The following is a 25,838-nucleotide window of genomic DNA, read 5'->3' on the forward strand; positions in this document are numbered from 1 at the left end:
GTTAACTTAACAAAAAGTTGAATGTTCGTACATACATATATTTGTATGTATGAACTTATCGAAATAATTTAAATGTAAATTTTTAACTTAGTCATCAGTTTGAAAAAAGTCTTTTTACTTAAAAATATATATTAAAATTTAATAAATATGAATGTTTACAATTTATTCATTTTTGTAAGATTATGAAATTAGTCACTTTTTGTTATTCAATCAATAAAATCGATATAAGCAATTTTATGCTTTTTGATTTCTTTCTCTAAAATTTCTTTAAAAATGCATTTAAATTTTTACTAAAAGTCCAAAAACTGTTGTAAAGCAATCAGACATTTATAAATTGCCTATAGTAAGTACCAAAAATACAAATATCTTTAAACTTTTCATTGAGTCTGTATATATAAAATAAAAACTTACATTAAGCCCTCTTGCAATGATAACAACCAACTGAAAACTGCAAACAAATGGAATAAAAATATTTGGCTCCACAAAGTTTTTTTACGTCACCAGAGAGGTTCAATAAATGGGATTATTTTGTTGTTATTTAAAGTTACAAAATATCATACACCAAGAACAATATCATAAATACTACAAATAGTATTCACTACTAATACTCATATACTCAGATTCGACTTTATAAACATAACAACAAAATCTCATGAACAATCAGGACTAAAGTGTTATTGTGCCTGTGTATACATGCACATGAGAGACCCGATAATATTTGTTATACCCAATACCACTATAGTGGGGTGGGTATTATGCATTTGTGCTGATGTTTGTAACACCCAAACTATTGTCCTATCCAAATCCTTTAAGAATATAAATAGATATTCTTTCTAAATCGATTTAAATTTGTATGTCTATCTATCACATACGCACGAAACGCATTGAAAATGCTGTAAATTATTTCATAAATCTCTTAAACAAACGTATCGCCGAATAGGGCTTTTGGGCTCATAAATATATTAAATATTCTTGTAAAGCTTCAAAAATCGGTAAAACTTATTTTTTTTTAAGTCTTAATAATACTGCTGATTCATAATGATCGGGCCTCCATCCTATCCTATCACCCATACAAATCCTCTTTAGAAATTTGACTTGATGGTCAAAATTTACTTATAAATACTAATATCACGATGATATTCTGCACAAATTAGTAAAGAAGAAGTAAATATCTCAACCAAAATAAAAAAATATAGGACCATATTACAACCCCATATATGTATATATAACCACTCTTTTAGAAAACACTTTTTTCTTAACAAATTGTATAAATATTTCTGAATTAGGATAAAAATTAAATTATTTATTTTATTATCAAAAAAATCAAGATTTATAACATAATCACTAGTGTAGTGTACCATATGTTCGGTCATGGCTATAAATTCTATATATTCTTACTTATTTTTTATATGTAGAATAGATAGGTAGGTAGGAGCTCAACTATAAGGAAAATACTATAAACTATCGGGTTTTAAAATTTTGTAAAAAAAAATTATTCTCACTTAGTTATAAGGGCGCCTTGTTTGAATTTCCTTAAAATGTTGGTAATGGTCTATTGTATCAGTATGCATGTGTATTGTTGAATTTGATGTTTGAGTGCAAAAGTTGTCTTGATTCTTTCGACTTTATTTTCATACCCTACACCACTTTAGTGGGGAGGGTATATTGGGTTTGTGCTGATGTTTGTAACATACAAAAATTTTCGTCCTATACCCACCTCAAAGTATACTAATCGGTTTAGAATCATTTTCTGAGTCGATTAAGCTATGTCCGTCCGTCCGTCTGGCTGGCTGTCCATGTAAACCTTGTGCGCAAGGTACAGGTCGCAATTTTGAAGATAATTGGATGAAATTTGGCACTCACGCTTCTTTTGGCCCAAGGATGAAGCCTATTGAAAATGATTAAAATTAGTCCATTATTTCGACTAGCCCCCATACAACCGTACCCCCCAAATAAGGCCTTTTGGCTTATAATTAATTTAAATGATCTATTATTTTAACAAAAGTCGACAAAACTTAGTTTTATAGAACTTTAGATGACATTACCGATTTTTGTAATGATCGGGCTTCATTTGACCCTATCCCCCATACAAACTCCCCTTCAGAAAATGACTTAAAGGTCAAAATTCACTTACAAACACTAATAACACTTTGAAATCCTACATAAATAATATTGAAGAAGACTTAACTCCTCCTACCAACATGTTTAAGGATAGGGCCATATTTTGCCCTACTCCCCTTTGAGCCCTCTTAATCTCTTTTTTTTGCCAAAAAAAAGTAAAAATATTCCGAAATAGAGTTAAAAAAACAAACCAAATTCTTTATTTTTTAAATAATCCCCATTTTTAACATACATACTGACTGGTGTAGGGTATCATATGGTCGGCTACGCCCGACTATACATTCATACTTGTTTTTGTTTGCAGCTGAACAGTAGTCTGCAATACTTACATATATTTATATTTACCGCTTTATATGTGCATAAAATCCTATATGGATGTGTATAAGTAAAAGTTTTATGCATACAAATAACAAATGCATGTATGCATTCAACAACATTCACTGCCACCATTATGCTTTCTGGCAAAGTGTGCATGGACATGTAAGTACAAAGGGTATGTATAGAGTATTGTATTGCTAGGAAAGTTTTCACTTTATTTAAGTCTATCATTTCCATTTCTTTTTTTTTTTTTTGGTTGGCAAACATTGTTGTCGTTGCCACTTGACCCAATTGGCAAATGTCAACAATACACAAAAATATTTCTTCATATAAATATATTTTTGTACGCAGTGTAAGTTTCAAAAGCAACTATACGTTTTTTTAGAGAGTAATATTTACAATAGTTTTTGGGATCTGATGCGTTGCATTATATGTAAAAAGTAGGTATGTATTTATGTAGGTTTGTTAACGCACTAAAATATCTCTTTTTAATTAAAGTTTTATATTTTTAGATACAATGATAATTTGAATAATTATAAACTCCCACTTAAGTTACTTACATACCTTCTATCTTAATAAATTTCTAAATAAGATTGCTTTTCTTTCACAAAAATTTTTATTTTGAAAACGATTTTATAAAAAAAAACAGACCTGCTATTGAACGTCTTTAAATTTGTTTCCTTTACTGGTCTTTTTATTATATAAAACAAATTAGATTGTTATATTTTAAAAAATCTCCACTTGTAGATTAATCAACTTAAAATTTATACTCTATCATCACTAGATGGTAGTGAACAAGCCAGTCAGTCTGGGGTTGTCGGTTCAACTTCCACCAGAGACTCTGGTCTGCTACACTACAACAGGCGTATTATCATTGTCACTCTGCTCGGTAAATTAGGTTCGAGTATAATTTATAATTGTATTGTAGTTGATAAAATGAATAAATAAATAGATAAATAACACATTGACGTATGAGTAATAGGTAATTCATACATATATTATTAGTAATCATTCGTCCTTAAATGTAAAACTTAAAATTATACATACTAGGGATGGAAAAAAGAGATTTTGTTTCAGTATCAAAAAATATTTCAGAGGATACTTTTTTAGATCTCTGAGTACTAAAAGTTTGTAATTTTTGAAATATATTTATATTTATACATTTTTAAACAGAAGTAGAATCTGCATTATATATTGATATGAATTTGAATATAATTTGATGAAAATTGCTACACAATTTCTTGCCCACGAAATGGCCTACCATATAAATATTACCACGTAAAATGAAAAATTTTATATTTGAAGCAATTATGATACAATTTGTTATATTTTAATAAATCCGGTCATATTGAAAATCAAGTCCCATTTAGCCCTATTTAACTTAATCAAAGTATACTTCTCTAAAGCTTTAATTTTTAAAAGCTAAAAGAATATACTTTCTAGAATCGTACAACACTTTACAAATAAAGTTGTCTTGGTGCTTTTATAACGTCTCGAAAGGGCACAAAAAGAGCGTTTTCTCAAAACTCAGAACATAATTCAAATCTCAGAAAATATGAGGTCAGATTTTAATTCAGCGCTGTTAAATCTCTTAGAAGCCTCTCAGGGTTTCAAATTTTTTAACATTTTGTCTCATAATATTGAGTAATTTAATACTCTAAACTTTTATTAGCTGTTTTCTAAAACTTTTATTTGATACATTTTTGATAGAAATAATTTTTGGAAAAGTATTTGATATTTTAAAGAAACGATGCATTGCGATGTATTGAAAGTTCTCATACAAAAAATTATTATAACAGACAGATTTACTACCTGTTAAACTATAATGTTAAATACTTAGTTAGTTTAAAAGGAGGATGTATATACATCAAATCCTAAGAAATACTCCTAGGCCTTCTTAACCCGTGTCTCAGGTGGAAATCGTGGTGGGTTCGATTTCCACCGGACTACCAGACTAGAGCACTAACCACTAACCTACAGGAGGCCACGATAATAGAATATTGAGATTGTGGATCTGAAAGTATCAAATAGGACTCAAGGTTCTTTTGAACATCAAATAGAATCCAAAAAAGTCTCATCGTATCAATTTTGCCATCCCTGATACATACAATTCGTTTCCAACATACTGTCAAAAGTTTATCAGTATGTACTTATTTTAAAGCTCAGACTATGTTCATTGTCTTAATAATGAATACTTTCGCTGTATTAAATTTATTTACTTTGCTAAGTTTTAACGTAAGATAAATCGATTTAAAATTTCCTAATAACATTAATAATGGTGGTGTGGCCTCCTAAGGAGAAATTACGAAAAATATTTAATAACGTATAAGTAATATGTAATTCATACATATATTATTATTAATCATTCGTCCTTAACATGTAAAACTTAAAATGACACAAACAATTTCCTATCTATAGTTTATCAGTATGTACCCATTTTCAAGCCCTCACAATATTTATTGTTGTAAAATTGATTTTTCAATACTTGTACACTCTTATCCGGGTATTGCAGCCCCAGTAAATATTTGTCTTTAGTTGATATTTTTAAAGCCAATAGTGAAATAAATGGCAAATAGTAATTGTGTAGGTTGCAGTAGTTGCAACAATGAATACGTCTATTTCAAAAGAGGTTTTGTTGGTTTAGATCATAGAAATAAATTTGAATTTGTTCCCTCTATGTATAGTTGTAGGCATTTTAGTTGTCAAAAATGGCGCCTAAGGAATAAAACGCTTTAAGCAAACATTTATCAACTTTATTGATTGTGCAAACAAAAAATTATGCTGCATTGGATTGACTTAAACAATAATAAATAAAAAAATCATTAAATATTTGGATGTGGGAAAAGTAAAGCATACATTTTGGTAAAATGTTCTTTTAATTACCACATGATTCAAGATTATGGCATATATTTCAGACTTTGGATCGGTTAGGTTTCTTATATATTTTACAATATAAGAAATACTTCTGAAAATGAATTTAATTTGTTTGGCCTAATAATTACTTAATACAAAATATTTTAAAGTTGATCTCTTGTTTTTTTTTTTTTTTTTTTTTTGTAAAATAATATTTTAAGCACGAATAATTCATTAAAGTATTGACTGATAAAAACGACAAACGGATTTAAACAACTTCTAGCATATATACTTAAAACAAATCTTGTAAAATGTAAACGTTTTATTTATATTTGAGTCATTTGTTCTTCTATTTTTGTTTTTTTTATACTATTTTTGTAATTTTGGCAAATTTTGTTGCCTTTGCCACATTGGCAAATGTTAGCAATACCAGTCAACCAGCCAGCTACCCAAACAATTGTAAAAATAATAAAAACAACCACGTTTACAACATCAACAATTTATAGCAAATTGTCTCGTTGTTATTGGATACTCAGTGTTCAATAATGTTCAAAATATTTTTGTGGACATTTAAAACAAAAAAAAAAAAGAAAACTAGAAAAAAAAGGATAAAATGTTTGTTGAACCAAATAGTAGAAAAATGTCAAATAATAATTGTGTAGGTTCCGCAAGAGATGCCACAATTCGATTTATTTTTTGTTGTTCTAAAACTAAGAAACAAAATTTGAATTTATTTTTGGGCTGTCCAATGTGGCGCCATATAACTGTTAGTGTAAATATGTACATACACATGTATGTACTTCTATTTGAAAAAGATTATTTTTATTTTAGAAATAAAGTAAAACTGGCCAAATTTTTCAACAATGACCATTTTATGGCCTGCAACTTTGTACAAAATTAAAATTCATAAAACGAATAAAGAATAAATAATTTTTTAAAAATTCTTTTTTAAAATTAAGTATGTGATAGTGCTATTAGTATTAATACGAATGTTATTTATAAATATTACATACTCTCCTAAAAGGGGTTGAATATGGGCTTTTAAGTCTTGAGAAGAAAATTTTCTTTGAAAACTCATTGTGTGTTAAAGTATTTATTAAATGGGATTTGAATATAACTATGACATTATCTAGAGAAATATGTATTATATTTTGCTTTACGTAACGAAATTTGGCAAAAATATTATAAATGTTTGGTTCAGAAAATGGACAAAATATTTTTATTGAAACAAGAAAAACTTGGATGATAACCTCTAGTGCTATAGTTCCATTTTTGGGATTCTTTGCTACAAAGTGTAAATATTATAAGTAAATATTGTGTCTTGTTCTTTTTTCTTTTTACGACCAACTGTGCTATTAAATAAAAGTATATTCTTTTTTTTTGGAAGGAACTCTGTTGTTAGTTTCATCAGACGATCTAGATATTGATATGTTATTTTTTAAACCAGGGTCTTATATGTAGACTGATATTTTCTTTAAATAATCTAGCTTTTTGCGTTTGGACTCTATATATGGATATATTCCAATATATGTATATTGTTCTTGAAATATCTTAGCAACAACATTTATTACCAAGTAAGTAATCCAGACGACATCTATTAGTTTTTGAGAACTATGTTATTAGATGAGCAATTTCAATTGAAAGTTATTTTTGCTGAAATATAATAAATATTTTTAAATCTTAACAAATAAAAAACTGAGAATATTTTAAATATTTTTTTACATAAATACCGGAAATTTAGAATCTATGAACACTCACCTAGCCCGGTTAATGAAGTACAAATTCATAGCTTTTACTGAGCAGCATTTCTTTTGCAGCCAGAATATATTAATAGGGGAGCGTATGATTAATATTTAATTCATAATCAAGTCATCATACATTAATCATACGTTTAGGTTAAAAATTTATTATTAAAATTTAACAACTTGGGAATGATACAATTCCGTATATAAAATCCACGAATAGTGATTAAAGAAGAATTACATCCAGGTTTCTAAACATATTGAAAGATAATTCATGCAATAAACTCGGTTTTTAACTACAACAAGCCCGATAGTTTATTTATTCGGAGTTTATGTATTATATATTCTTTTAATCTAACCTAACCAAACTATTTATACCTAAGTTTTTTCCAGACATCTGGGTCTATGTACCGGAATGATTCGGCGGCAAATATTCGGCCATGGGCTGTCAACCACAGCAAGATCAATATTTATACCCACACAAGTCATATGTAGATGTGAAATAATCTTAGGTTTACTGTCCATATTTACCTTACACCTACTGTAATGCATGTTTTTTGTGGTGTGTCGTATGGACGTTCCAGACCAATTTAAGAATTTCGGCATTGATTTGATAGAGAATTTTTGCATATTTTACCAATAAGAGCATAATTTAGCATGATTTGACTTTTGTAGCATATCTATCATATTTTACTATTTTAGTGCATATTTTAATTTTTTTCTTTATTTGAAAATTATTTTTTCAAAATTTAATCTTAATTTTTTTTAAAACTTAAAACTTATTTCTATTTCATTTTTTTTAATTACTTTAAATTTTTTTAATTTTGTGTGTAAAACTTGAACAGGATATAAATGAAAGAAATGTGTTCAAATTTAGTCTTTTGAAATTTGTTTTTTTTTTGGGAACATAAAACGGTATTTTATTAAAGAAGAAGATCAATCAAATATCAAAATATTGTACCTTGAATTATGACATTTTCATTACATTTTTAGTTAAAAACTAAACAGAAAATTTATTTTTAGAGCATATTTTTAAAATTTTAAGAGCATATTTTAAGTTTTTTACTGCATTTTTAAGCGCTTAAAACTCTTTTTTAAAGCATATTTTCGTTTTCCCTGGTAATGACAAGTAATGCACAGGATAACTTAAAAATAAAGAAAAAACTACACAATCGCACTATTTCGTACATTTCCTTATTTTTATTAAATAAAAATGTTTTTAAACATGTCATGTTTCCCATTCACATGAACTCTTTGTCACACTTAATGAAACATTTATTTTTAGTAGGTTTTCCACTTTAGTATTTTTGCCAAGAGAAGTCGTTTAATCTAAACGTATATTTCTCTTAGGTAAACATTTAAAAAATGCTTTAATAATATTTGAAATTATATATAATGTTTATATATGTACATGCAAACATAACTTTATATCTTTGTCAGAAAACATTTTGTTTTGGATGTTACCGCTTGTATCAGTTACCTATAAAAAAACGATGATGAACAAAATATTTAAACCAATAAAAGAATTTAAAAAAATGAAATAAAGTTGTATTTGAGCTTATATTAAATATGACTTCTAAATAAACACCAAATTTGTATATGGCAATATAGTCACTTTAGTCGCCTAATATAAAGATTAAAATAAAAACAATTCTACCACAATGAAAATTCTTAAGCCTTCTAAATGATTGCTGCATTTAAAAACTTAAAATGTTCTCTCTAGAATTTTCTTCAGTGAATGCAATTTTAATATAAATCCATTTAATACTTAAACTGAATTAAATAAACTAAACTAATACGAATAACACATATATGCAAAATACATACATGTTTGTAGTATATTTAAGTGTTTATATAAGAATCTATGAGTAGTTTTATTATTTGCATAAAGTTGTCCTCTAAGCGTTTATGTTAATCTTTTAAGTTGTTGAAAACTTGACTTAAAATTTTCTTATTGAAGTTTCTTCAAAACATGCATATGCATACGTATAATTTAAATCTCTTAGATTTATTTTCAACTTCCATGCCAAGTATGTATTTTATTTAAGTTGCTACATATTATACAAAGAAAAATTTGCAATAAATTTCAATTCATGATTTTTAATTTAATATTTCCTCTTATCTAGCATTTATTTTGTTTGTATAAAGCATTTTTAATTTTTCTTCACAAAAATCATTTTTTTCATCTTCCAAATATGTTTCTTAGAATACATTCTTATGATATACTTTTTCGTTAAGAATTTTTAACAACTTCTTAGACATAGTTATAACTGAAACAGAAATTTAGTATAGTTCTAATGAACTGTAAAATATTTAATAGTTCATTGAACATATTTTCAGTTGACTTCACTGAAGACTCTCAAGAATGCATGAATAGAAATTCTTTTTTTACAAAATAAAGTTAAGAATGCTAAAAAAAATAGAAATTCTTAAGGTGCTAATTAATGAATGATTTCATGTCTTTGGTAATTTGTATTTCTAGGAAATGTTTAATGCGAATTTTTTTATTTATTAAATAAAAAAGTTTCGCATAGTATTTTATGCTTTTTTTTGAGCAAAAGATATTGCAGAATATTTTTCCTATTTTTGACAAAAAAGAGATTTTTAAAAGACGGCTTATATGGAAGTAGAGTTAAATCAAATAAAAATGTTTTTAGAGGAAATTATGTTTAATTCAATGTTATTCGTGTTGAATTTAAAACTGTTATTAGTGTTTATAAGTGAATTTTTATCTTCAAGTCATTTCCTGAAGGGGAGTTTGAATGGGGGCTAGGTTTAAATGAAAACCGATCATTACAAATATCAGTAGTGACATTTAATGTTCCATAAAAATTATTTTTGCCAACTTTTGTTGACATAATAGAACATTTAATTTAATTATGAGCCCAAATGCCCTATTCGGAAGGTACGGTTGTGTGGGAGATATTTTAACCATTTTCAATAGGCTTCGTCTGGGACAAGGAAAGCGTTTGTGCCACATTCCATCCAATTATCTTGAAAATTGCGACCTGTACTTTGCGCACAAGGTTTACATGGACAGCCAGCCAGACGGACGGGTATAGCTTAATTGATTAATTTTTTCATTAAATATCCCAAGCGCATCCCATTATAAAACTATTTAGCCCTTCAAGGATATTGTTTAATATTTGTTCTAAGCAAAAAGGCCTTATTTTGAAAAAAATAAAGAAAATAACAAAAAAAATTTAAAAAATAATATTTTTTGAAATAATGAAGAAAAAGTTATCTGAAGTTATTTGGACTATTTTTGCTAGGACCATTAGGTGAAAAGTAACACAAAATTAAATAAAACCTAGTATGACCAAAGTGTCCTATTTTTTGACCCCCCTGGCTCCGACAGTTCTTGACCAATGAAGCTGAAAATTTGTGTCTGGCCTACTATATCATAGTACTACCAGTATCCGATTTTTAAAGTTTATTCACTTGTCACCAAATTCCCCATATGCATTAAACCGTTCCATTGAATTTTATTTCGATATCTTCTTTTGTTAATTATTTACGTACATTTAAATTATTCTAGTTTCTCAAATTTAAATTAGATTAACACTTCCACGCATTATATAAATTAGCATATTTATCCTTTAATTCTATGGAATTAATATCAAACAAAATACTCATTTACGTAGATGACTGTAAATAACATAACAAAATCAGCTAATTAGAAAATATTTTCATTCTATTATCAAATTTCAAATAAAATTTAACCGATCAAATACATATCTCTTATTAACCATAATAAAGTCATAAACATTAGCTCATCATTATCTAAATAGTCAATATTAAACAATTAATGTAACAATAAAATAAATACATAATAAATTCATAATACACCATGTTCACACACCAATCAGTTAAATTAAATTATTACCTGTCAAACAGATATATTTATGAACATAAAATACTACCTGCATAAATGGTGATAATTAAAAATCAGTCAATTATAATGAGCCAAGTGACATTTTTAATTAAATGACTGAACCTATGACTATAAGAGAAAATGAAATAATCTTGTCATCAACACAACGTAAAAGAATAGTTAAATGAACATAATTAAAATAAATTTCCCATACAATTTTTCTATTGTGTTTTTTCATAACATTTCTTATTAATGAATCTATTTTGCTGACACACTGGCCTTTTGTAATGGTTGTTAGTGGAAATGTGTCAAATCTTAAATATTTAAGATTAAAATTGTAGTTATATAAAAGTATGGTTAAGGCATATTAGTAAAAGAAAATAATGCTTCACATCTATTAGTTGACACATAAGGGGGTTTTTTACACCACAACCGCTGCTGCTGTTGCCATTTAATCTAAACTAATGTCATACTCATAAATCCTATTAAAACTTCATGTCTGCCATATTTCTCAATGCAAACATACATAAATATGTATGTGTGTATATATGTAAATATTTGTAGCAAGTTAAAGTAGTAGAATAAAACATTGGTTGTTAAGAAAATTAAAATAATATTTAATGTGGCATGTTAAGTAAATGATGCTTTGGGTTTTTTATATTACTTAAGGGAATAATCAACATTTTTTACAAGTGATTTATAATGTTTAAAAAATATAACAAAATTTGTTTAAATTTTTTGAAAAAAAAAAACACTAAACTTGAGAATATATTTTAATAAAGAAAACCAGAAATAGAAAAAGAACTTTGACATTTATCCCTGTTTATTTAAATTATGCAAAATGCCCACAAATGAATCATTTGTGACTTTGAAATACCTTTTTTTTGTTTAAGCCTAAAGGAAGTGAAATAAATGTGTATGTATGTATGTATGTATGTATGTATGTATGTATGTTATGTAGGTATATGCAAAAGTTTCGAAGATTTTGTTCAATGAGAGGTAATGTGATTATAATGGACAAAACTATTTACTCATCATATTGTAATATGGATCTTATTGACTAGCACTAGTCCCATATAGATTTTTGAAGTGTGTCTCAAAATGACCTTTAAGCTGATAACTAGAAATTAAATTTTTAATTTAAATTTTTTGTAGAGCGTTTTTGATTCAAAAACTTACTTAAATTTTTTGGTTAATTTAAAAATTTTAAGATTATTTTGACACTTAGATGTAATCTAAATGCACTGAAATTTAGGTCAGAAATACTTAAAAAAAATTTGAATTATTTTTCTCGTATTTGCGTAATATCCCAGGAAAAACTTACATTGAAAACTAATGAGTTAAAATGCTAATGAAACATCTTTTCACTTCTTCTCATTATTTTAATAGTGTGATAAATTTGGACACAAGTACTTCTACGCTCGCTTGCTAAGAGGGAGTTAAAGAACTACTTACAATTTCGGTCACAAAAAGTTGTTTTGTTTTCAACAGTAAAAAAAGAGCCAGTGAGTTAAATGTTGAATTAACTGTACCATTGCTTTCTATTTAATTTTATGTCAAATATTTTTTCAGATGCCATTGTTTTCTTTTTTGTAAAATACAAGTGGGAACAAAAAAGTTCCGACTTGTAGTGAAATAATTAGTGGAGTAGAGGGCTCATTTTGATTTTTACTAATCTTCTGATTCTTTTTTAAAACTTGTTCCGAATATTTCTCCTTTTATATTGGTTAAATAAAAACATATTTTATAGTTACCGGAACTGCAAGGTAACTAAACATTTCAATTTCAAATTTAAACTAATCAAAGTCTCTCTAGTCGCATTTGAAATAAACTTTTATAATTAACTACTCTCACTCGAGTTGACATGAATAGTTATGAAAGAAATTTGAAAAGGTTTAAAACTTTAACAGTTTCTAGAAACAGTTACAAACTCCTGCTTTTTATTGAATGTTTTATAATTTAAACATTCTTCCAATTAAAATCATCAAACAGCTATTGTGCTTCAATTAAACACTATTCCCTTACTACAGCTCAATTAACACTAGCACCACCACTCCCACCACAGTAAATTTAGACAGCAGTATTTTAAAATAGTTTAATAAAAAAAGTACACACACACTAGTACTTTTGATTTACAATGAACAAAAAGACATTTTAATGAGTCGCATTCGTGCTCAATTCAATAATCATTTTTCCAATGATACAAAATTCTGCTCAACCAAATTTGTTACGCAGCAGAACCCTGAGCAAAAACAATTACAAATGTAAAAAGTAAACTTTTCAATTTGCTAATTAAAACTAATTAAACGAATTCTGTACTCATGACACATGAAGAGAGAGTAAGAGAATGGTAGGAAAAGTTTGCTGGCTGTACTAAATTGTTTGTATTGTAAGTTTTTTTTATTGAAAATCAGCATTGGGGTTTTTCATGCTGCTGACTATTTCAAGGGCATGACTTTCATTTTATATTTTGCAACAGAAAATCCCTTTTTTATACACTACACCACTATAGTGGGAGGGCATTATACGTTTGTTCTAATGTATGTAACACCCACCTTAAAGTATGCCGATCGATTCAGATTAAGACATGTCCGTCTATCCATCCGTCCGTCCGTCCGTCTGACCGGGTGACTGTCCATGTAAACATTGTGCGTAAGGTACAGGCTAAATTTTTAAAGATAATTTGATGAAATTTGGACCAAGCATGTTTTTTTCACAGGCACGACGCCTATCGAAAATGGTTGAATTCGGTCTATTATTTTACCTATCCCCCATACAACCGTACCTCCCGATTTGGGCTTTTTATATCATAATAACGTCAAATATACTATTATCTCTCTAAAAATTGGCACAAATAAGTTTTATATGAGTATAAATGATACTGCAGATTTTCGTAATGATCGGCCCTTATTTAACCCTAGCCCCCATACAAATCCCCTTTATAAAAAATGTCTTAAACATCTAAAATTTACTTGTTTTTTAAGTAAATATTTTTTCCCAAATTTACCAAGGATCGGCCCCTATACTCCTATATAAAGACTCATTTAGAAAATTTTGTTTTTATCAATAAATTGCTCAAATACTTTTGAATTTAGGTAAAATTCAGCATAAAAGTTTCTTTTTTAAAAATAAATAATAAATAAATTATATGGTCGGCCATGTCCGACTATACTTTCCCACTTGTTTATACTATTTCCTTGATACTGTGTATTTAAATATTCGAATGGCTATTAAAACGGTTTTTATTTATTTTCCATTTTTTTCTTGGTTCTAAGAAAATAAAATTGTTCATCATAAAATATTATACTTAGTTTTTGTCTGTATTTGCTTTTGAACGGAAAGTTGTTATTAAATACTGCAATTTAATGAAATCAACAGTTGTGAGGATGCATTTTAGGAAAAATTTAAGTATTTTAATCCATTTAATAACTTTACGGGCAATAGCATATGAAATAGATTATGTACTGATATTGTGTTTGTAAATAAGCTCTCGATATTTATATAACTTTTTCTTAATCGCTTTATCCTAGTTGAAGATACAAGGTTATTGATTTCAATAGTCATATGGTCGATCAGTTTTTTTCTTGGTTATCTTATATTACATAAAGTATATTTATGAACCCTATATCAGGACGTCCTGGACATGGATATTATATTTCACATAAAAGAAATAAAGAAAGAGAACTTTTTTTTTTAAAATTATAAACGGTGTGTCAGATTCTAATAAATTTTCGTAAATTTTCTATAAAGAGAGAAATATTCTATAATATATATAAAATTTTCTAAAATTGTAAAAATAGAGAAATATTTGGAATTCTTATTACAAATTTGTTAAAACAAAACAACTTTTCAAAAATTTTAAAAAATAATATATATTTTTTATAACAAAAAAAATGTAAAAATTTTGTTTTTGATATTTTTTTTAGAAAATTTAAAAAAAATATATATATTTTTTATAAAAAAAAATTTAAATTTTATTTTTTGAAATTTTTTTTATAAAATTTTACATAAAAATTTTAATTTTTTATAATTTTATAATAAGAAAAAATGTATAAATATCTTTTAAAAAAGAGATAGAAAAAGATAATTTAAAAAAAATACTTTATCAAAGTGAAGTTTTCTACAAAAAAAAAATTTTAAACAAAAATTTTCATAAAGGATAAATTTTCAAAAATGTTAATAAAAAGATTAATTTTTAAAAAATTTCTATGAAAATTACCTTTAAAGAAAAATGTTATAGAAATGAGAAATTTTGGAACGATTTCTATGTTGCCGAGTTTAAAGTTTGAATTTGAAGCACCAAAGACCTAGGGACAAACAATTTAGAAAATGCTTAATTATTTCCCTCTTTCTTTATTTCAATACCACTGTGCATAGTTTATTTTGTCTTTATACTTCGTTTATTAAATTATCGACATTTGTCTTCCCATATTTCTTTGTTGACAAGGTTGATTTGGATAGTTAACTTTTAGACAACGCATGTGTTTATAATTTAGATTTCAACAACGAGTTTTGTCGTACGTATATACATACTTTGACAACGGATGTTATTAAAAAATTTTAAACAATTTGGTGACAATTTGATATCAGGTGTGTAAGTATCTTATTCCCTCTGTTTAGAGTCCAAAAATATATCAATTTCTTTTGAATATGTGTCTTAAGCTAACTGAAAATGGATAATGGTAACCATAGTTGGGAATCGATTAAAAAGTGTAATATTGGGTAAACAATATGACTTTTTTGATTTCCTCAAAAATTCTGCTATCAAAATAATATTTTTTTTTTTTTAACAAATCTTAAATTCTAAAAGGAAATAATCCTCTGTTAAAAGCATTTTCATCTGTGTGTGACTTTAATTTTTTTTTTTTTTTTTTTTTGTTTTTATGAGTTTATGCTACACAACTTGACAAGGTTATTGTTTTTGTAGTACATTCTGCTATAGTAGCAAGGATAATAAACGTTCTTTCCTAAATATGTAACAACTAGAAACATTTATTCAATATTCGTGGGAAAAATTTGTTCCGAATCTGCATATTTGTCCGTTTTTTCCCAAGGGTGGTAATTTTGAATATTATTCAAAAAGTCGAGAAGTTTTTCATGTAAGCATAAAATTATCAGTTTAAAAAAAACTGATTCTGTGCTAATATTTTAGAAGAATCATCCATAATAAACAATATTTTCCACATATTAGTCTCATCCTTTAATAAGTTTGTAAAGCATATATCTTGTAAAAATGCATTAATACTAATGTAAGGTATATTTAGTTGACTCACTACCAACACAACATTATGATGTTTTAGGTGTTATTTATATATGGTTAGAGGCGTATGTTTTTTATGTAAAATAATGAAGCTTATTAAAAATTAACAATGTTTTTGTTGTTGAATCTGTTACTTGTGTTACACATTTCTTACGAATAAAATGTAGAAAAAATTGTAAAAGCAAACAAACAAAAAAAGAAATTTTATATGAAAAAAATAATATGACACCTGGGTTTTGTAGAACTTTTTTAACTAACTAATAAAATAAATTGAAGAAACAAAAAAAAAACTAGAAAACATGCAAAATGTTATTTTATATTGTTTTTTTTTTCAACAAAACAACCAAATTAATTTAAAAGCAAATAATAAAGCGTGTAGAAAGTTTGACTTTATATATGAAACGAAATACAAGTAGGCACTAGAAAGAAGACCCTGTAACAAATTTTGAAAAGGGTTTTAATTCAATAGCAAAACAGCAAAATATAGTGAAAACTTAAGAAGGTCTAATACATTGTTAAGCTGACTTAATTAATTTGAATAAGTGTTGGAATTTACTACAGCTTACAAGAGGTAAATATTTAATTAAGCTTCTATGTCATATTTTTTGCACTTTTTTACAATAATTTTGGGAACGACAGCAAATAGGGGTAGAATATAAAAAACTTGTATGAGTTTTATTAATTGAAAGGTATATAGAAAAGGGTAAATTGGGTACGTTATAAGAGTAATTAGAATTTTTGACAATTTAAACCTACATACACATTTATCACACCGAATATTTTCTATGACGTCTATAAAATTTATTGTATTTTCAGGCAAAATTTTATTATTCAACCAATATTATTTGTTCCTTTAACACACTCAACACTTTCAATGACATCTTTCAAAAGCATGAAGCAAAAAAAAAAAAAAATTATGAAAACCATTTTTCACATTTCATTGTGGAAATTCTTTCGCAGTCACTTTGCCAATGTCAATGATTCAGGTTAAAACAGCGAGTATGTTCGTTACGTGTATTGATAACAACAATTTTTATAAACGTTTTATGAATATTTAATTGATTTTTCCACAACTGTGATATAATCTGGAAAATATTGCGCCATACAAATATACATATAATAATAAAATGCGTCAAATCATTAACACAGCATCATTTACAAAGAGCACGTCGAATGCTATAAGATTGTAGGGTTGGATATACGCAAACATATGGCACTCTAAACCTGCTGTTTTTAAACAATGTTTGAAATTTGGTCCTTTGTAGCATCTGGGGTTGATATCCAAAATTTATGTTTTAACAATGTTGCAAGTAAATTTTCATAAAGCTTCAAAATTTTTATCGAGACCTTAATCGTCTTTTAAAACGCTTTTTCTATATTTTCTGGACTATAAAACGTCTAGTAACTCTGCCAGTTCTGCTAGTTCTTAGTTGGATTATTTTTATTGAAAGCGTTTTCTTTTAATAAAAAAATCCATTAAAATTTTAAGATTTTCAAAAAATTTATTCAAAATAAAAAGCGAAAGTAATTTTTGGCAGATTGCTCTAATTTGAAGTGAGTACAAACTGTTACAAATATTCCCATTATATAGACGTAGGGTACAAAAAGAAAATATACATATATATGTTCTTTTCAAAGCAACAATATACGTAAAGAAGAATTGAGTTCATGTTGATTCTGCAGCAATCAAATATTAAATTGTTTTATATAAATATGAGAAACTCTACATAAGTTATTAGACTGGCTTAACAATTAAAACCACACTAATGTAAAATTATTTTTGAATCAAAAACTATTTTTAAAATTTTTAAAAAATTGAAAAAATATATTTTTTTTATTTTTATATCCTTAACCTTTAAAGAGTTTATCATTCTGTTTGTAATTTCCACAATATAATATTTCGATTTGAAAAAGTCAATTAAGCCATGTCAGTCCGTCTTTAAAAAATTTTAAAGATCTTAATCAACGTTTATTCTACCAAAAAAAATTTCGCTATGTTTTCTATTTAAAATCAACAAAATTCGACTATAAATAACGGAGAACTGCTTTGATAAAAAAGCTAAAACAATAAAATATTTCGATTTGAAAAAGTCTATTAAGCCTGACATCCGTCTTTAAAAAAAAAAAATTCTAAAGATCTTAATAAATGTTTATTCCATCAAAAATGATTTAACAATGTTTTCTATATAGAATCAGCAAAATCCGTTTATAAATAATGGAGATATGAACAACCTCTGAAAAAACTGCTTTGATAAAAACACAAAAACAACATTGCTTCTTGTAAAAAAATGTAATTTAAATAAAATTTTCTAAGCGTATGATTTATATTAATCATACGCATAGTAGGTCTCCTTTAAAGTAATAAATCTATTAATCTTAAATGATATATAAAACTATTATTTATTAAAATATATTTTCCTAATCAATTTATTCTAACGTGATGACATGTAAAAAATCTATGCCAAATTGTTTACAATATTTGGGTCCAACATAATACACCTGTGTAGAATACACTTACATATGTGACTATATTTGTCTATAAAGACTATAATATGATTAAAATAAAACAAAAAGAATATGTGTAACTATAGACAATACAAAACATTTTAATACAGATTGCATGAGTTTAAGGACATGACATTGTAAAGAACATTGTATTGAAAATACGTGTGTATAAATATATCAATCACATGAGTATTGAGATACATTTTATGAATTGACGTAAATTCATTTCAGCGTCTATTCATCAAGTTGGAAATCTTGATTGATTTTGATGTTGAAAATTTTTAACATTTTTAACATTTTCATCTCACTGGTTTTGTAAAACAACAAGTGAAAGAAAAGCAAATATTTTACGAAGCCAAAACTTATGTTTTATTTAACTGTGTCTTTTTAAATAAACATTTTCTTTAAAACTTTATAATTTTATGTGTTTCTGAAATTTTTGGAATTGTTTTCTTAATTAACTAACTAATTTATACAATACGTTTTAGTTAATTCCACTCAATGTTAATTTAATTTTGCAAGAAACTTAATTGCTAATTAGAACCTTGTATTTATGATAAATATTGTTAGGATTTAAAAGCTTGTATGTATTTGCATTGAATTAAATAATCTGAGATGAAAATTATTTATAAGAAGTCAAAATTAATATAAATATGTACCTAACTAGACACAACAACTATTATTTTAATATAGGAGACTCTCATTAAATATTTAGCTTTATTCAGCATAATAACTTTATAAATTTGTGATAAAAATAACTTATAATATGATAATCTATCAGTCTACTTCTTATGAATTTTATTCCCACCGAGACTGGCCTATAACTAACGGCCTACGACACAGAAACATAATATAAATAATATAAAAATAACACTCAATATATTCATGCATAACATAGTTACAAGCAATGCAAATTAACCCACAATTATTATTTTACTACAAATAGAAAGTATTTAAATTATTTAAACTTTCCATTACCACATAATTTAATACTAGCGAATCTTAAACAATTCCAAAATTTATACATGGTCTGGTAGATTTTAAGAAAAAATGTTTTTCCCTCAAATTACCAAGTGTCATCACTTTAAATGTTGATGCTCCTCACTTTTTCTTTTTTTTTATTTCATTTTACTATTAAAATAATTTTTTACTTTACTTTTGATATTTTTTCTTTGCAGTGACATTTTCGTCCGTTTTCTTCTTGCAACAAAAATGAAGCATTGTAAAAGTGTCTTCATGTAAAGATTTGATGAACATTTCATAAAATTGTCAAGAGACTTTTAAGATGATATATAAGACAGATTTACAAACATATGTAAGTATATGTTAGTATGTTACATGCATGCAAGAGTGCATACATACTTATGTATAAGTCTACGGTGTATAAGTCTACGGTGGTTTAAAGTTAAATACGAACTTAGTTTTCGGTACCCACTATCATAGTTTCTAGACATATATGAGGGCTATGGTCTACTAGACAGACTATAGACTAGACTACAGACTAGACTTTAGATTAGACTATAGAATATAGACCAGACTTTAGACTAGACTATAGACTAGACCATAGACTAGACTAGACTATAGGCTAGACTATAGACTAGACTATAGACTAGACTATAGACTAGACTATAGACTAGACTATAGACTAGACTATAGACTAGACTATAGACTAGCCTATAGACTAGCCTATAGACTAGACTATAGACTAGACTATAGACTAGACTATAGACTAGAATACAGATTAGACTATAGACTAGACTATAGACTAGACTATAGACTGGACTATAGACTAGACTATAGACTAGACTAAAGACTAGACTATAGACTAGACTATAGACTAGAAAATAGACTAGAATATAGACTAGAATATAGACTAGAATATAGACTAGACTATAGACTAAAGGCAACGTTTTCGGTTTTCAAAACATACTTTGTAAATTGTGTATTATATTGAACCTAGAGACATGAAATTAGATATATAGAGCCCCGATTATATGAGATCATACAAAAAATTACTTTTTTGTTCTTTAATAGGTACTGAATAGGATAGAGAGAAAACGAATTGCAGGAATTTAAAGTTTTATGGAGCGAGATGAAGATGGTGTGCTGTAATAAATTGAACATTATGTGAGAACTTATAAGAGGACCTTTCGGTTTTTTAAAACGTAATGGTGAAGGGTATATCAAATTCGGCACAGTCGAATATAAATCTCTTACTTGTTTTATTTGCATTTATCAGTTTATGTAAAATAATCTATTATTTTGTATTAATCTTTAAAAGAAAGAAGAATATACCAACATATCTTATTCGTTCATGTTATTAGATGCATGTTATGTCAATGTGTCTAGACACAGATAAAATACGCCTCTACATATCGAATATCATAAATATTTTATGTCTATCAGAGAAAAAAATATTTATAAGAATTTCTTTAACATACGTTATATACTTAAGGTGTGAATTTTTTCAGCAATAATAGATTTAATCACATCATTTCATGTAATATGAAGTTAAAGTACAAGGGGATTTTTTATAATAAATGTATTTCACAGTACAAATGTAGTTAAAGATATTCATTTTATCCCCTTAATAATAAACTAAATATACATATAAATACTGAAAAAATATATATTTAATTATAAAAAATGGGACTACCTTATTGCAAAACCATACAAATATTTTGGATGCACTCTAAATAAATATGTACATATTTTTATATACAAAACTATAAAGAATATATAATTGAGGACGTTACAAAAATAAACTAGATATAAATTAATATATATTTTTTTTTAATTTAAAAAGTATCAAACGATTGCTGTGAATTTTAACACTTCAGGACTTAATTTAATTGATTGAGTTTTAGAAAATATTATTTAAATTAAAATATAACTTGTATGGTCTTGAAACGGAATGAAGTTATTGTTAATTATTGAATAAAAGCAATTCGATTATAATTTTTTTTCTATAATTAAATATAGCATTTTTTGCATTTAAATAAATATTCGTATGTTAACTAAATTTCATTATGAAACTCGTTATGCAATAAACTTAAAACTAAATAATATTTCAAAATAGCCCTAAATCATTTTGTTGTTTAAAGGAACCTTAACATTTCATTATAATATAAATGCAACAAAAATTTTCTTTTCGCTCAACTTTGGTTTCACTTGGCACGCATAAGTCTTGGCATAACAAAACCCATGTTACGTTTGCACTTTATGTACGTAATGCGTGAAATTTCATGAATATAAAATTGTATTTCTAATCTCTTATTCTGTGGAGGACAACAGTAGTTAGATTGATAATTTATTTAAAAAATTAAGATAAAAAGGAATATATATTATGTATAACTAATAAATAAAAAACCTTTTATATACGAAAGTGATTTTTTAAATTTTTTAGGTAAAACACATTTTTTTTTTAAATTCATGTTATATTCTTTCGTTTTTATAATTTATTTTTTTTAACAAAAAAATTGTACAAAGTTTCTTTGATGAAAGTTCTTTTCCCTTGACAGTAATATTGTATTTAAAATATTTCTTGTTTTAACTTTTATACAATACAAGTATCTTAACAGTACTTACAGAAAAGTTTAGTTTATCGAAAATATAAGTTTAGTTTTTGCAAATAAGTTTTTTTTTTCTGAAATATTGTTAAATTTTCACATAAATTTTACATTGTCAAAATACACTTAAAGAAAATTCCACACTCTTTCAAGAGAGAAAATTTAGTTGTTAATAGTTAAACATAACTGGAAATAAACGGATTAGCTTATAAGTAATAAAATAACCTAATCTTTAGTTTTATTCTTACAAAACTTTTTCTAAATATATCTTAATAATTTTTAGTACAAAAATTCCAAAACTCATCAAACGAAAAAAATGTGATTTAAAAGTGTACATTTATTAACTAAATTTAAGGGTTAAAAAATCCATGATGATTGTACACAAAAAAAATTATCGGTAGTTTATTTTCAATTAACATGTTTTAATTTTCTTTATTTTTTATTTAAACAAATTTTTATTTGTCTTAATTATCTCGTTTTTTGAAACTGTTTGAAACTAAAGTGTAAAATTTTGATTAAATTTTTAATTAATTCAATTAATTTTTTAATTGATTGAAAAATTTTTTCTGGCCTTCTTTTCCATTTTAGATTTTTTTTAAATATTTTATTTTAAATTTTTGTGCTAGCAATATTAGTCCATAAAATTTTAGGCATATAATATTCAAGTTTCTTTACAATTTATGAAACACTTTATATGTTAAATTGTGTCAATAAAGTGATATTTTTTGAAAATGCTAAACGCATTGTTAAAGGTCTAGTATTCCTTTAACGTTGTGTGTAATCGATTAATAATTTGATTGTTTGAATCACCATCTTAATTGATTTATAAAAAATTCTCTATCAAACAGTTTAATTTATTTGATTAATAATTTAATAAAAAATCAATTTTATATTTATTAAATATTTAATTTATACAATTAATGAATTAATCAATTTTAAATCTTGTCTCAATTATTGACATTTATTGTTCTGATTAATTCATTATTTGGAAAAAAAATATATATTTTTACTTTTTTACAAATTTGGTAATTGATATCATCATTTTGGTTATAGGTGCAAAACTTACTTGATACAATTATTTTGATAATTAAAACTCATTTTCAGTTTTTTCTGTGTAGTAACTTTGAAATGACTCGTTATCGCAAATTATCACATTATTATAAAATATATATATGATACATCACTCTAGTGTTTCTGCTGATGTTTATAACATCCAAATATATTGGTTCTACCTTAGAGTAGACCAATAAGCTCAGAATCACTTCTTTTAAGCTGAGTATAATATATGTCCGTATGTCACCTTTTGTCCAGGCAACAGTTATCAATTTTCAAGATTATTTAATAATATACAAAAAAGTAAGAATCATTTGATAGTAAATATTCACATCTGAACACAAGAATTCAACATTTGGCGTTATCGAATCCTGTATACTCTTAACTATAATGTGATTGAAATAAGTTTAATTTTATAAAATTTAGACATACATATTTATTATTTCCCATGACTTTAGCAATAAAAAAACAACTACAATGGCAAATGAAACATAAAAAGGTATAATAAACCACATTTTTAACATAACTGCTCACTGCTGTAGATTAACATAAGGTCGGTCATGTAAAACTGTTAATTCTCACTTGTGTGTATATTGAAAACATAATAACAATTTCAAACATATCGTAAAACACTTTTACATACATGCCTTTACTTGTCTCTCAGAAAAAGTTTCAAAAAAAAAACTAAGAATGAATTAGAAACTTAACAATATTTCTAAATACATTCAAACTTTTTACTTACCCAGAGAATGTAATCATATTCAATAAGGAGCTACTTATTTAAAAAGAAAAAGGTGACCGATGTTAATTATTTTTTACAGCTTCGTCTCCGGTACCATAGGAGATCATTGAACTTTCCAAAATTGCGTAGTTTGATTACAAGGTTTACAAGCCATATTCGAAGGTTCAGTTGTTTGGGGTTAAATAATTGACCCGGGGCGGATCAGTAGGCAATGGAACAATAGAAGATCATGTACCAAATTTCATTGAATAATATTAAAATTGCGGCCTGTAGTTTGATTACAAGGTTTGCGTGGAAGGACGGACATAGCTTCATTGACTCCTACCTACTAAATATTACTTTTTATCTTTAAAGAACTTAAATTTTTTTATTTCGATACATTTTCACTATATATGTATATCCAATAGACAGTAAAAAATGTAAATGTTTTTCACACAGTTAAAACAAAATAGATAAAATCAAAATATTGCTTTCTTTTAAAAATCTTTTACAAATAATTAGATCAAGTATATAGTTTTCAATGTATATAGTCACCCTTTGTTGCACGATCGAATACCAGCACAAATAGTTACCAACTTAATTTGTATTTAGGCCTTTTATGTAAAAACAAAAAAAAAAAACGACACCAATATAATAATTTCCAAAAATGTATGTTTTATTCCGAGAACAAACAAAAAGGTATTAATATGTAAACAAGTGTAATAAATCTTGCATAAGTATAATTTCTTAATAAAATATTTGAATAAATAGGGTGGTAGTGCGGAAAAATTTAAATTTGAATCCCAACAAAGACTCTAGTGTGTTACGCTACAACAGCAAGGAAACTTATTATTTTGCCTTTTTTAAATCAGATTTATCTATTTTAAAAGGTACACATATAAATTAAAATGACACTGTGGCGTATTGGCATTTAAGAAATTTGTTTTGTACTCATACGCCACAGTGTCATTTTAATAACATGTACTTCAACAAAAAAAAAAAAAAATAAAATAATAATAAAAAAATTTGCACAGACAAATAATTTGAATACATTTAATATGTTAGCATTTTATATACCTACTATCAAATCATAACCTTTAAAATTAATTTTAATTTCGCAAGGTGGCCCTATTTATTGTTCATTTTGGTATTTACAGTAATGATATTAATATCGCATGTATATGTGTTGCCTTTAATTCTTAGGATAATTTGAATGAATTTATTTTAAATTTTATTGACGTATTTTAAGAAATTTTTCAACAATTATTGAGTAAATAGTTTATCTCTAAAAAGAGTATTCTCAATTGTGGACTGATCCTTATAAAATTTTGGCATTTGCAAAATTTACCCACTATATATACATTTTAAGCGTAAGAGTATTATTCAGAGAGAGTTTACTTCGTGGTAGGGTTTCTCATCAAATATTATAAAGATTTTAGTGGCAATAACAATTGTTTTGTCATTGTTAATGTGATTTTTGAAAAGGTTCTTGATTTGGATCCAATATTTCTATACTGGTATTTTTAAATCAATTATGATCGTTGTAAATTGAATTTTCTTCATATAATAGGGTTAATTATGGACCGTTCCCTTAACAAAACTTGCTTATTTCGAATTTTATCACTATTTATGCTTCTTACAGTCAGCTATAAGTGATTAAATTATTTTATAAAAAGATCATTTATGGGAGGTAGGGTTAATTTTGGACCGGTCCTTAAGAAATTTAACAAAGAGATTTAGGGACTATTCCTCTAGTTTTATATTGAAAACAACTTATAAATTCCAAAAATTGTTATTGTTTTCAATATAAAATGAGAAAGAA

The 25,838-nt window shown here is 26.1% G+C and overlaps 1 protein-coding gene across 1 annotated transcript in view; it reads left to right on the top strand.

The window, feature by feature from the left end:
* The first annotated feature begins 213 nt into the window (after positions 1–213).
* LOC111690859 (probable serine hydrolase) overlaps positions 214–25,838 on the top strand; it is a 58,153-nt gene continuing 32,528 nt past the window's right edge. Inside the window, exons 1-2 of the mRNA XM_046952852.1 lie at positions 214–343; positions 19,852–19,988. Coding sequence (XP_046808808.1) covers positions 19,959–19,988 — 30 coding nt within the window. The 5' untranslated portion in view covers positions 214–343; positions 19,852–19,958. The remainder of the gene's footprint in view (positions 344–19,851; positions 19,989–25,838) is intronic.

The sequence above is a fragment of the Lucilia cuprina genome, chromosome 5 (genome assembly GCF_022045245.1).
Source record: "Lucilia cuprina isolate Lc7/37 chromosome 5, ASM2204524v1, whole genome shotgun sequence".
Classification (NCBI taxonomy): Eukaryota; Metazoa; Arthropoda; class Insecta; order Diptera; family Calliphoridae; genus Lucilia; species Lucilia cuprina.